This window comes from Styela clava, chromosome 2 (assembly GCF_964204865.1).
Source record: "Styela clava chromosome 2, kaStyClav1.hap1.2, whole genome shotgun sequence".
In the NCBI taxonomy this organism is placed as follows: domain Eukaryota; kingdom Metazoa; phylum Chordata; class Ascidiacea; order Stolidobranchia; family Styelidae; genus Styela; species Styela clava.
Window position 1 is genome coordinate 9513507 of NC_135251.1, and position 13227 is coordinate 9526733.

Consider the following 13227-nt stretch of genomic DNA (forward strand, 5'->3'; position numbering starts at 1 on the left):
ACACCGCCGAGCCAAAGATGGCCGCCAGCATAAGATGATTATTTAGGCTTGAAGTATAAAACTACCAATTACAAATATAACTTTGAATTGGGTTGCGCGAGACTAATTCCCTATCCTTCCTCTATGCCTTTATATTAGTGGATCCGTATGCGTATACTGCAAGGATGCTGTAGCTGGAATAAACATGATTATACTGTCCAATTCAAGAGTCCTGCTGCACACTAACACAAATGTATTTCTGTAACGTTTCGTCTGACCAAAATCAGTAAACTGTTTGTCTGACTTTGGTCGGATGGAACGTTACAGAATTACATTTGTGTTAGGGTGCAGCTGGACTCTTTAATTGAATAAATTACAAAATATGATGGTATTTTTCATTATCTTACCTTGAGAATTCTTCTGTTGCCATCTTTTATTATCTCATACTTATCATCGCCTTCTTCCACGCGTTCACCATTGTGATACCTGGTATTAAGATACAGATATCTACATGAATAATATGATTCACGTTATGAAATCGCGCATTCACATTGCAAAACATGAGTAACTTTTATCTTTAATATGATGTTAAATAAAACAAAAATTCGTTAAGTTGAGTTTTATCTGTTAATGTGTTTGTTGTATTATGATGGAATATCCAAAAGTTTAAACATGCTTAAATAGTTTTATGAAAAAGTTCACTCAAAAAAAAAACGAGTTCAGAGCAATAAAAACACTTATGTTGAAAGCAAACACTAATCCAGAATATATGTATATGTATTTATTGTTTGGATAATTATATCATTATAAATAGAATCACAGGTATTTAAAACCATTTATTTGTATACTATCAGAGTTTATGATAAGTCGTCTTAAAAAATGCGGAGTTTTAGAATATATTGATCACGGAAAACATAAGTAACTTGAACATTAACACATTCGTTGTTATTTAGTATAAAATTAACAAAAATAGATACATGCTCCAATAGTTTTATAAAGAAAAAAGTTTGCTTGAAGGTAAATTTGAAGAAAGTTACCAGCGATCACCATTGTACAAAATTTATCCTCATTATCAGTGAATACTGGTTGGCATAGGACGAAACAATCAAGTCAATACCGTCAGGGTAAAAGCTTTAAATATTAATGTTCAATCATACCAAGCACATTCTGGCTCTTTTCCATCTTTATACAAGGCAGATGGAAGTATAACACAGTCGAATTCAGCCTCCTCTTCTTCATGATCGTAGTCTCCTCCGTGAACAGAATTAGTGAATTGAGCTGGAAGAACTGAAAATGCGTGGAATATAAAATAGAATACCCAACATTATAAAATAATTAGATTTCCTTTTACCACTCACAGACTCACATTTTGATTGTTGCAATTTAATTATTAATAACGATTGATATTGAGTGAAACGCACAGTGGCATTTTATGAGCATGGAGTCGAAAATAAATACAAATAAGATTAGTAATTAAAATGATGATATATATTTAACATATATAAAAGAAATGTGGCTCAAATGACTAGGCCAATTCCCCAAAACGATAGAAATTAAAGATATAGATTGTCAATGTTAATAACAGTAGTTTCAATACTGCAAATTGTTATTTTTTCAATTCGGTATTAAAACCTTTGGTGTATCTGCTCGATAACCAGCCGAGACTCACCTTATCCCGATAAAACTGTGTAATTGTCATTTTCTCGTTATTTGTGTTTGATATATATTTTCATTGGTTGGAAAAATAAACTTGACTTGAATTTACCAAATGTTAATGCTCAAGAAAGAACAAACCTCCGTCAACAACCAAATGGGCGGTGAAACTACCACCAAATCCTGCAACTGTGTAGGATGCAACGTCATTTACAGCACAATTCTTCAGAACAAGATTTCTCTTGTTTCCATCGCTTATTATTTCGTATCTTTCATCTGATTCAGAAATTTCCACACCGTTCTTCGACCACGTCACCTAAATGATGAATTCAATGTAGTCAAGAACTACTTTGAACCAAAACTAGGTAAATTTATAATCACATACTGTCTTCGATATCAGTGTGCTGGATTTAGCTATTGGACGTTACAAAAAAATCTATCTGCTTTTATCTAAACGTATGATTGTAATTATTTGATCAAACAGTTCGATAGTAATTTTATTTTAATAAGATCTAACACTTTTGATATTAACAGTCAGGTATTTAAATCAATACTAATCATCTTTTCTACGTGCACACTTTTTCCTCACAAAAATGACAACAATATTCAAATCAATACTAATCATCTTTACTACGTGCACACTTTTTTCCTTACAGAAATGACAACAACCAAATAATTTTTGAATTCAGCAATATCCCACTCACCTTGGCGTCATCTCGTGTTAGTGTGCACGAGAAAGAAGCAGTTTCTCCTCTATTGATGTAAATATCTTCCGGACATTCAACAAAGACAACCGGAACCACTGCAAAATGTATCTTCATTACAAAAAAGTTTGTGCAAGGACTCGAACAAAATAGTTTGATAAAGAATACAGACACAATAATTTATTGGTTATAAATAATTTGAATTTTTTTAAATTTCAAATAAAACCAGCAAAGCTCGCACACCCCGCTACATATTGATGAAAATTAGTTCAGAATGTCATTTGTTAATGAAAACAGTAATCAATAGCATTCACTGTAGGTTTGTTTATAAATACATTCTAGTTAACTATTCATATAAATAAGTTTTTCAATTCCAACGCCAATATTTGTTCAAATTATACCTATTACAAAATGGCTTCGTAATTAGAGTGTTGGGTGCAAATAAGTTTGAGTTGAAGATCTGAAGTTGAGCCTTGTACCCGATACCTCGCATATAACGGGTGTAATAGGAAATTGGGTAACAGGAAAGATTTAGGATCATTGACAAAGGTACCTCCGTGCCTATATCAGTGACCGCTTATTCGTAGTCATGAAAGTATTAAAAGCAGCATAAAAAAAACATTAAGCTCTACTATTTCAAGGAACAAGAATTTCCATATAAAATAATATATTTATGTGTATTTAAAATAAACTAGTGCATGCAAGAAAACATTCAACCTTGTGATAATTCACTTACTTCCATCAACGATACAATAAGCAGATGTAGCGCAGTCATTATACAAAGCAACACAGTGCACAAGTTGTATGTCAGATATCTGACAATTATTTATCGCCAAAGATCGTTTGATTCCGACGTGAACTATGTCATATTTTCCTTCTGGTTCAACGATTACCTGGGTTTAAAAATGAAATTTGTAATATAAATTTTAAAAATCAGAAATTGTAATTTTATTATGTCTGATGAACTTTTTAATCGCTTTTTCGAAAGTGACGTATTGGGTTAATCTATTTATAAGATTTTTCTTGAAACAGTTACAGAAAATAAAGTTTTATTTTATTCTTTATATTGTTTATAGGCTATGTTTATTACTACGTCACCATTACCGGAACTCAACAACAATATTGTCGCTGAATGAATGACACGAATATTGATCCCACAAAAACAAAGCACTTGCATTTTTTCTATTTATTTTCTCATATAATAGTCGTATAATGCTTCTCGTACGACAAAGCTAAATATCTGTATACGAATCTCAATAACATTGATTACCTCTTTGTTATTTCCAAGGCACCATTTTACTTGTGTATGCGGATCTTTGACGATGCATTCAAAGAATGCTCTTGTCCCGGAGTCAACTTTGTTTTCTTCAATGCCGCTTACAAACGCTGAATAATAGGAGATTGTCTTAAATTATAAACAACGTGACTATTTTTTCTATTTATGTACAAATCACACAAGGCGAACAAGAACACAGTTAGACTATCGCGTTGATAGAGCTAGGCCATGAATATTCTCATATGCGGTATTCGAAAGATAATTAATGAATGAATGAACGGAATAGGAGGTAGTGGGATATATATTATTACGTTTAGTACAAAGTGTTTCGTTGCAATACATCAGCATTGCACTAACATATTCAGTGGAACAAGATGCAGCCGCTATTACAGATTCTTAATGGCAACAAATAGCATATCAACAGCGTGATGAATGACAAGTTTTTCTAAGAAATGTTTTATAAGCCTTATTTATAACAAGGAAATAGACTTGCAGTTTCTGACACTCACGTATATTCGCGCGTCATTGGTCGACAACGCGTTTTTGAAATCAACAGAATAGGATTTGAAACGAGCTTGATCATAATACCTATATTTATAAGTGCTACTAGGGTTCGTGTAATGAGAAGAACTTTATTTACCTTGTCGTCTTTCTTCTTCCTCCAATGCACGTTTCTTCGCCAATTCTTCTTCCTGCTTTTTCCGTCTCATTTCTAACATTGCATTTTGACGAACAACAACTAATTCTGTAACAGTTACAAAATTGAATTCAAACAGATAAGGCAAAATAAAGTTCAACATCAAATTTGAAATAATTTCCAAATATTTAAAATGATAAAAACTGGTATAAACTATCAAAGCTTTCTCACTAGAATAGTCTTGGATTAAAATCAAACATAGAAAATTTATCTAATATTCGATTCCTGTGAATCATAAGGAAGAGTCAGACGAATATTAACGTTTTTCATTTAATCGAAGATTATAAATTAGAACCCAAAAAATTTGTTTGTCAAGTGTAATACTTTAAATGCAATAGCATTTATAGGTAACCAACTGTAGGCCTACTGGCATAGGAAGATAAATAGGTAAAGTCAGTCTGACTAGGGGGATAATAAGATAATGTGATGTTGTGAACATTTTATTCTGGAACGAATTTCAAGAAATATTTCAGGAGTATCTATAAATGTAGTACTGGAAGTACCACATCTGCACAGCTCTATTATATTAGAGGTAACCTACCCCAGTCTTCTCCAGGAGTTACGAAGCACGACATAAGCGATGGTTTTCCGGTTCCAACTTTGTTTACAGCGCTCACGCGGAAGAAATAAGTTTGTCCTGTGACTAATCCATCTACTTTGTACTTTTCATCTCTGATTTCCTCCGGCATTTTATTACAAGGGATCCAGATTTCGCTTCCTTCTTTGCATCTGTTCATAAGCATGTTGATCACAATTTGTAATTTTCTTCTTTTTAAATTGGTCATACCCTAATTGGTTAACTTAATTCAACTAGGTTTACAAAATGTATGATACAGGTTAAATACATAAATTAAAACCCTGGTTTGAATCATTCTTGTCTGTGACTTTGTTTTTATGAGCCATTACCTAATCAGTTACTGACAATTAAGGAGCTAATTTGTACTATTACGCTTCGGAATTGCGACACATCACTATTTTACACGAGTTTTGAACTATAAAAATACAATCTGCTGCGAAATACTATGTTCTCGACTTCAAAAAAAGCGGCTAAGTAACCGGTAATTTACCTTTCAACGACATATCCAATCATTTCTGCGTCGCCCTTGCATTGTGGTGCTTTCCATTTCAACGAAACTGATTCCACGTCCATCGCCGTTATGAGGAGATTGCTAGGATAAGTGGGAGGCTCTGTGTAGATATTAAATTTTAGTCAGTGTTTCTGTACTCAAACAAACATAGTCACAAAGGAGAAAGAAAAAGTTCATGGTGATGGAAGTTACAGGCAACTAATGATGTTCGACAAGTAACAAACATTTACATTTAATAAATCTAAAGTTTTAACAAATAGTATAATGATAACCTATTATATTGAATTATGTAAATCTTGACTGCACTTGTGATGATTGCAAGACTATTTGATCGCATTAAGTTGTACATCTTATATTTGTCCATATTAGTATACTCCATGCATTTTTGCTGGTACTGTCCTGGTCCTGTTGTGAAGTACTAAATGCTTCCGTAAACCAAGCCATATTATGGTCTAATATTATAACACACTACTTCCTAATGAAATAGATGTTCTAAAAGGACAGTTAATTAGAATGTACTCATATAGTTTGCGGATCTTTCTAAATTTATTTTACGAAGTCGTACTGGGACTTATCGAAAAACCTTTCTCTAAATTTTATTTTGAAGTTGATCATGAACGGAATTCTCATAATGAATCACCTGGATCTTTCACCAATACACGTCCTGGAAGCATTTTCCAATCACCGCTTCCAGCAATATTGCAAGCCCTAACTCTGAACTCGAATTCTTCTCCAGTGTTCAATCCATCCACAGTAAAATGCCTCTGATTCAAAGGCTTGTTGTTTACAGGACGGAATTTGCCACCGGCAGGACGACTGGAAAATGTAAAAATGATTAGAGTTTGTAGCTGTAAGATACTTCTGAGCATGGATACGAGCATACATATGCATTGATTGAAAAATAGGGGAAATTTAGAATTGCCGTATGCAAAAAAGATCGTCTTATAGGGTGGCTCAGTAAATAAAAACAGAACCTCGGTTTTTCGAAACATATTCTAGAGAGAACATAACTTACGGGCAATGCATTCTAAAATAAAATCTCGAGGCCTTGGCTCACCCTTGTCTATTTTCGAATATGCATCATTTTGAAGCTTTATCATTATGAATTTGTATGCGCGTTGGTTACTAAATTGTACTAGTATTCGATTTTCGCCATACCGAAAATACACATTATACATTCAAGAAATAAAAAAAAAATAAAAGAATGACATTTTATATTAAGGGAAGACCGGAAAACCAATACTGGTTTCAGAACAGAACAGAAATGAATACAACAATAGCAATTAAAAAGGCAAAACATACATGAATATGAAAAAGTGTAAAGCATGTATAGGCAATCTGATGAAACTAACAGTCGTTTTTGTCAATTTCGTTTCCAATTTACCAGGACTTTTATTAACAATATCATAATTCAGAAATCTATATAGAAGATTATTACTAGATTCTTGTAGTAACTTACTATTCTAAAAAGTATCCGGTAACGGACGAACCACCATCAGTAGTTGGAGGATCCCAGCATATTTTAACGGAATTTTTAGTGACGCATGGTCTTCCTTTCTCATCTGCAACTCTGATTAGTCCCTGAACTCCGCCCCACCAATTTGGTGGCTCTGAAAAAAAAGTTGAACGAATTAAAACTTTAAAATAAATTAGAAGTTTCGTAATTGGATATCATCCTACAATATAAATATTCTATACAACTCTTTCAGTTATAATCTCTCCTAGGCAATATTTTATTTAACGTTCTTCTGTTGTGCATAGTGATGACATTTGATATATGTCATATTTGCAGGGTTTTAGTATCACGAATTTTCCTCTGAAACAAATACGGAATTGTTGCCGAAAAAGTTTTAAGAATGCTGTTGCCTTTCGATGAAAGATTGAATCATTTGAACGTGTAAATGTCAGCAAATAATAAGCAGATCTTGTTGAACAGAGCTAACTTATATTTTGGCAAAAAACGAACCATCCCATGCAGAGATTTGTTTCGCGTCACAGTATATTTGTGAGATATTTGATATGTTTGCTCAGGACAAGGATCTATAGCCATTAAAGAAATAACGATTAAAATATTATGAAGCACTTCGATATTAGAACTTAATTTAATCTCAGAATAAAGCATACTTGCTTCGATGATGGACATATAGTGTTTGTTCCCAAAATACATAACATGTAATATCAATATTGTTAGGCAATCGCATCTATGTCAAATATTATTAAAAAGCTGAAATGACTGGAAATATTGTTATAGAAAAGCAATGATGAATCAAAACTTACTTATTCCATCAGTTGCTATGATTGGTTCACTTTCTTCTGAGAACTGACTTGTTCCTCTTGAAGTGACAGCTCGCACTCGGAATACGTAAGATTGGTCGCTTTCCACGCCTGATACTGGATAATGTGTCAGACTGTAATAGAAGTTCGACATTACGATTGACTCAACAGGACACTTTTAAATGAAACAAAAGCTTTAAAATATTCCAGATGCTCTAGTAACTCCCGTTCAATACTTTAATGTATGAACTGTATAAACTATAAATATATATAAAAGCAAACGTAATACTGGCAAAATAAAATGACCTTCAATGTGTAGCAAGTTTAATGATAGTAGCAAACCTAATAAGTATTTGATCATATCCAAGTAATATACATATATTAATATAGACTCTCGGATTGAATGAAAACGTGCTGGATCCAAGGAGAGATAAATAGATGAAAGACTTACAAACAATGAAATGACGCTCACAAGATACCAATATAAAAAATGGCCTACGTGATTGGTGATTGATTACAAATCTTCCATCCCTCAGATCCAACCATCTTCATTTCAATGTAATACATCGGATCTTCTCCTGCTGTTTTGAATGGTGGGGTCCAACCAACAGTGATGTATTCTCGGGTTGCCTATGAAGTTGAAAGTTTATATTAGTTTATACTTCCATATACAACGTTCTTTATACTCTTTTTTTTTTAAATTATGTAATCATTTGTTGCAATTAAACAGCATGGTTTTGCATATGGTCAAATTGTGCTCTTGTAATTCTGTGAAGTAGATATGGGTTCAGGTTAAAAAAAAATGTGTGTTATTTTACAAGAACTACGCTGTTACGCTAAAACCTCTCTCGAACTCGAAATTAATAATATTTGATCAAATTCGATAATTCGACAAGCAAATTAATATAATTACTAAATGTCATCAAAGTAAACTATACTGAGACAACTAACCGAAATAAAGCTGGGGTAGCTGAAGTTAAATGCGAACTACAACGAGTATTTCATAATTTAGGTAAAAATATGATGGAAAGAAAATGGCATTTACAGTTAATCCTTTGACATCCACTGGAGCACTTGGAAGTTTACTTCTAACCACAGCGCTCTTTGGCTTCACCACAGTATCAGCCCCTTCTTTTTCTTTGATAATGTCTGTACTGTTCTCAACATCGCTCTGCTGTTTGGCATCAGTTTTGCCATCATCATTTGGCATTGCATCGCAGGCTCCTATTTCTTCTTGCGACCTCTTAGAGCAAAAAGTCGAAAGTCAACTGAGGGAAGAGCCCAAATTTTTATTTATTCTTGTGAGAATAGACAAATGTCATGTAATGATTTTTACAAATCGGGGTAGCATTTGCACGTACAAATAACTAACCAAACAAACATGCGTTCAATAAAATTTGGTATCAAGTACTAAAAGAGACACAAAAATGATGCATAGCATTTTTAAGTTCTTGACATTACAAGCAAAAGTGGATCGATGTTGTATACCAAAGTGTTTTATTATATAAATTCGTCAAATTGGATGGAGGAGTAAAGAAAAACATTTTGATGAATCTAAATTAATTCTTACACTACTACATTGTTCGGCATTTTCACAAGAATCTCTGCAATCCTCGGTTGGTTTTTTAATGTCTTCAATATCAGCAACACATGGTTCTGTGGTGAAAATAATAAGTGAGAGTATCACTAAGTGATTCAGAATTTACTGTATCATTGAGCATCTAAGTATGGTCTATCTATAGACTCTATATGTACAGAGTATTAAATAACCAACAGTCTCAGAATTGCAGACTATTAGTAAACAAAATTGCCATAGACGTGCAATTGACATGCAAAAACGTCTTTGATATATAGAATTTTCAAACAATTTCGCCAGATTTTATATTGATATCAAATAAAAATTTCTCTTTCTTTGTTTATTGATAGATCTTATTGTGTCTGTAGTTTACTGAAACAAATTTATTGAAACTAACAGTTATTATTACCATTAAATCGGGCAAAGTTTTTGAAATTAGCGCTACTTTGCCTTCGCATTAGATTAAGACAGGTAAAACGGAGCATGTGTTAGGTGAACAAATAAATGGTAAGGACACTCAAGATACCGGTGCAGTAAGTTCAATAGTAACTATTAAAAACATGATGGGCCAAAGAACTGAGCACTGTGGAACGCCAAAATATAGAGTGTGCTAAGCAACACCAGTCGCAGGTAACGACGATGAACAACAAATTTTTGATTTTTTTCTTAATTAATGTCAATGTCAAATGTCATATTAGTCAAAAATATACACACAAATGTGAATCATAAAATCAATTCATATTCAACAATTTCAATCTGAAACATATGCTAACCTGGTGATGACTCTTGGGACGGAGTTGCAATTTCAACGACAGTTGAGCATTCGCTTGGCTCGCTACATCCGACAGAATTTACGGAAAATACTCGGAATCTAAAGTGAAAAGAAATAAACATTATTGGTGATATGGACTAAAAGAATCATAGTAAATTAAAACTAAAGTGAAGCAAATATTAACAAATTTCAGATCGTGATTTTAAAGAAATTTATTGTACTTTTTTATGGTATTTCGTGGGATTCTGGAGCAGTGGTTCTCAATCTTTTCGTTCCCCTTTTTCTATTATGGGACTCTTTATTGCTTCCTTACTGTGCACAAGGACGACTTATTTGTTCAATCTTTGTAGGATTTTAATAGGTAGTGTTTTTACACAGTTTAGGTAGGATATATGTACATAAATATGTAATATTGAAATAATGAAAAACTAAAGAAGATCAGTAATACTGCACTAATAACTGAGCAAAGTTCTCCCTTCTTTTTAAATAACACCACAAATTTATTTCTAGAGGAAGAATTTTTCCTCAACTGGGAAATGTAGGTTCAGAATGAATAAAAATCATTTTACTAAAGTTCAATTTTGTGCAAGATGGTGAGTTTAGATGACTTCAACTCACTTGTAACTTTTTCCTGGAGCAAGCCCTGTTACCGGATATGGGTCAGTGGTTTGCAATGGTTGGCTAGTCACAGTTTTCCATTCCTCACCCTCTGACTCGCAGCATTCAATCAGGTATCCTTCGACTAAAAAAAAATTGAAATTAACGAAAAAAGCTTTACTATATTTATTGGAAATTGGGGAAACTTGGGGACAATCATTGATTGATTAGCCATTATTCTTTAATTAAAAGAATAGCAATAACTATAGAGACAAATTCAGAAAGGTCTAATCGTGAATATCGGGATAAAATCGTCATTAAATCACTACACCCGATATTATTAATGAGAGACAGCATGTGTTTTTCATGCATGTAAGCCTTGAACAGAAGTTCTAGCTATATTATCAAGATTTGCTGAATACTTTTATTTTCATTGTATTCCAATTTGCGAAATCCAAGCAGCATGATCATTTTTATAACTCTTGTTTTAATAAATATTCATATTTTCTAAGAATAAAACGACTCTTACCATCGCATTCTTCACCACACTCAGGCGCTGCCCATCCGATATTTACGACGTCTCCGACAGGAGATAAAGTAGCTGTAATTTTGGTTGGGATTCCTGAATAATAAAATTTGATATAAACATCGGCAGTTGCTTCAATATCAGAAAATATTAATTTATGAATAAGAATGTATAAATAGCTTTGAGATAACCAAAGACATGAAACCTCCGTTTTTGACAATAAATCAAATTTTAAATTTCAAAAAAAGACAATCAGTTGTTCAAAACTCTATATATATATAATAATGTATAAATAGCTTTGAAGGAATCAAAGACATGAAACTTCCGTTTTTGACAATAAATCAAATTTTAAACTTCAAAAAAAGACAGGTGTATCAGTTGTTCAAAGCTTTAGCGGTTGTTATTTAGGCACCCGGTTATGAGTTGATTAACAAAGTGTTATTAATTGAATATGGGCAAATTATAAAAGTTTCCATTAATTTTAGAAATTTTGTCATAAAATGACTAAAAAATTTGCACAACTGAAGGGAAATCATTTTAGTGGAATTTACACTACACCAATAACACAACACCACTGACATCTTCAAGGCATCACTGATCAGATTTATCGATTTGCCGATGCTGCGGTTCCACGATTTCTTGTTTTCACGTAAAATTGAAGTCAAGTCATAACATAATACTTATTTTTTCAATAGAATAAAGTAACTACTAACTGGTATAGTATAGTAACATCATCCGTGTTAGGTAATAACAAATTCGATTCAGAATCCTATTGTACACATACCTGGCAACTCATTTCCGTCCTCTTCTTCTACTGATATTTCGTCTGTTTCGGGAGGAAGAAGACTAGAAGGATCTTCAAATTCTTAATAAAAATAATTCTCGTTAAGATGAGTTTATTCTGTTCTGTAATACTCTCATTCATACAGTAATGATATGCTGCTTACACCGTCAATTATCGAAAGTGGGCAACGCTTGAAAATCTCGACCATTTACTGGGAGACAAGCATGAAGTTTTTTGTCAAGAGTGATTTTAAAAAAACTAAGGTTATGAGATACCCGTTTTCTAATAGCTCGTTCAGTAACATTTTGACCTAAATTGCATCCAGTTTGGGTCAGTTGGTATTTACCAATGCGTATTTCAACGTGATTATTCTTTGTAACGTCAATAGTTCTTGGCACATCATTGGTTGCTCGAAATTTTGTAAAGAGTTCACCTGTTCATATGACTATGCTTTGAGCATATTTTCCTTCAATAATCTAGGCATCTCGTCAGTAAAAAACAAATAATAATTCTGATATCTTGCTATCAATTCTCATGTTTACCTTGTTGTAATCTTGGGGATCCGGCATCTCTAATAGCAACCGCGGCAGAAGGTAGAGACGCTGCACTGGTACCCCATCTAGTGACGGCTCGGACACGGAGGAAATACACTCTCCCTTCTCCTAAGCCAGTTATTGGTGTCTTTGTAAGTCTTACTGGTGTCTTATTCCACGGTTTCCAAATACTAGATCCTGCTTCAGCTCTGTATAGCAAAAATGATGAGATTTATAATTTATTGTAACTAAACAAAAGTAGCGCTTCGCCCTGTGTTTTTTTCTGCATTGTACATACAATTGCTATCATTTCAGGCAAGTTCTTATATGTTCATTATATGCCTGTACAATACTTACGTTTCTATTATGTATCCTTCAATTGGTGCTCCACCAAAATGTCCTACGTAACCAGGGCCTTTCCATGACAACATGACGTAATCACGGGTTGCTTCCGATATCTCGACACATGATGGCGCTGAAGGCGGGGCATCCGAACCCTGAACTCTAACGTAACATCGTGAAGTGGCTGCACCACTCGAATTGAAAGCGCGACAGCAATATTCTCCTGTATGAATGTATAATTTTTCAATTGAGAAATAGCATAATAAAGAGAATAATGTCAATGTTAAATTATACATTCTGTAAAAAGTAAAGTAAAAGAATGAATTTTTACTTGCAGGCTGTCAGTTAGCATGTTTTTATTGACTAATTTAGAAACTGTTTTTAAAATTATTTAGCTCAAAATTCAGACAATCAACAATGACTCAG

The 13227-nt window shown here is 33.2% G+C and overlaps 1 protein-coding gene across 2 annotated transcripts in view; it reads right to left on the reverse strand.

Annotated features, from left to right (window-relative positions):
• Positions 1–13227, reverse strand: part of LOC120336937 (myomesin-1-like) — a 32754-nt gene that overhangs the window by 6797 nt on the left and 12730 nt on the right. The window contains exons 12-32 of one of the 2 annotated variants that reach the window (XM_039404736.2): positions 12817–13024; positions 12469–12668; positions 11927–12007; positions 11146–11238; positions 10638–10761; positions 10021–10118; positions 9242–9327; positions 8717–8911; positions 8171–8301; positions 7675–7805; positions 6857–7007; positions 6038–6213; positions 5377–5497; positions 4851–5038; positions 4253–4357; positions 3607–3722; positions 3073–3229; positions 2337–2434; positions 1774–1948; positions 1137–1266; positions 387–465 (exon numbers count right to left, since the gene is read on the reverse strand). In XM_039404736.2, coding sequence (XP_039260670.2) covers positions 387–465; positions 1137–1266; positions 1774–1948; positions 2337–2434; positions 3073–3229; positions 3607–3722; positions 4253–4357; positions 4851–5038; positions 5377–5497; positions 6038–6213; positions 6857–7007; positions 7675–7805; positions 8171–8301; positions 8717–8911; positions 9242–9327; positions 10021–10118; positions 10638–10761; positions 11146–11238; positions 11927–12007; positions 12469–12668; positions 12817–13024 — 2843 coding nt within the window. Of the gene's footprint in view, positions 1–386; positions 466–1136; positions 1267–1773; positions 1949–2336; positions 2435–3072; positions 3230–3606; positions 3723–4252; positions 4358–4850; positions 5039–5376; positions 5498–6037; positions 6214–6856; positions 7008–7674; positions 7806–8170; positions 8302–8716; positions 8915–9241; positions 9328–10020; positions 10119–10637; positions 10762–11145; positions 11239–11926; positions 12008–12468; positions 12669–12816; positions 13025–13227 lie in introns of both variants that reach the window. The other variant, XM_039404735.2, reaches the window with a different exon arrangement.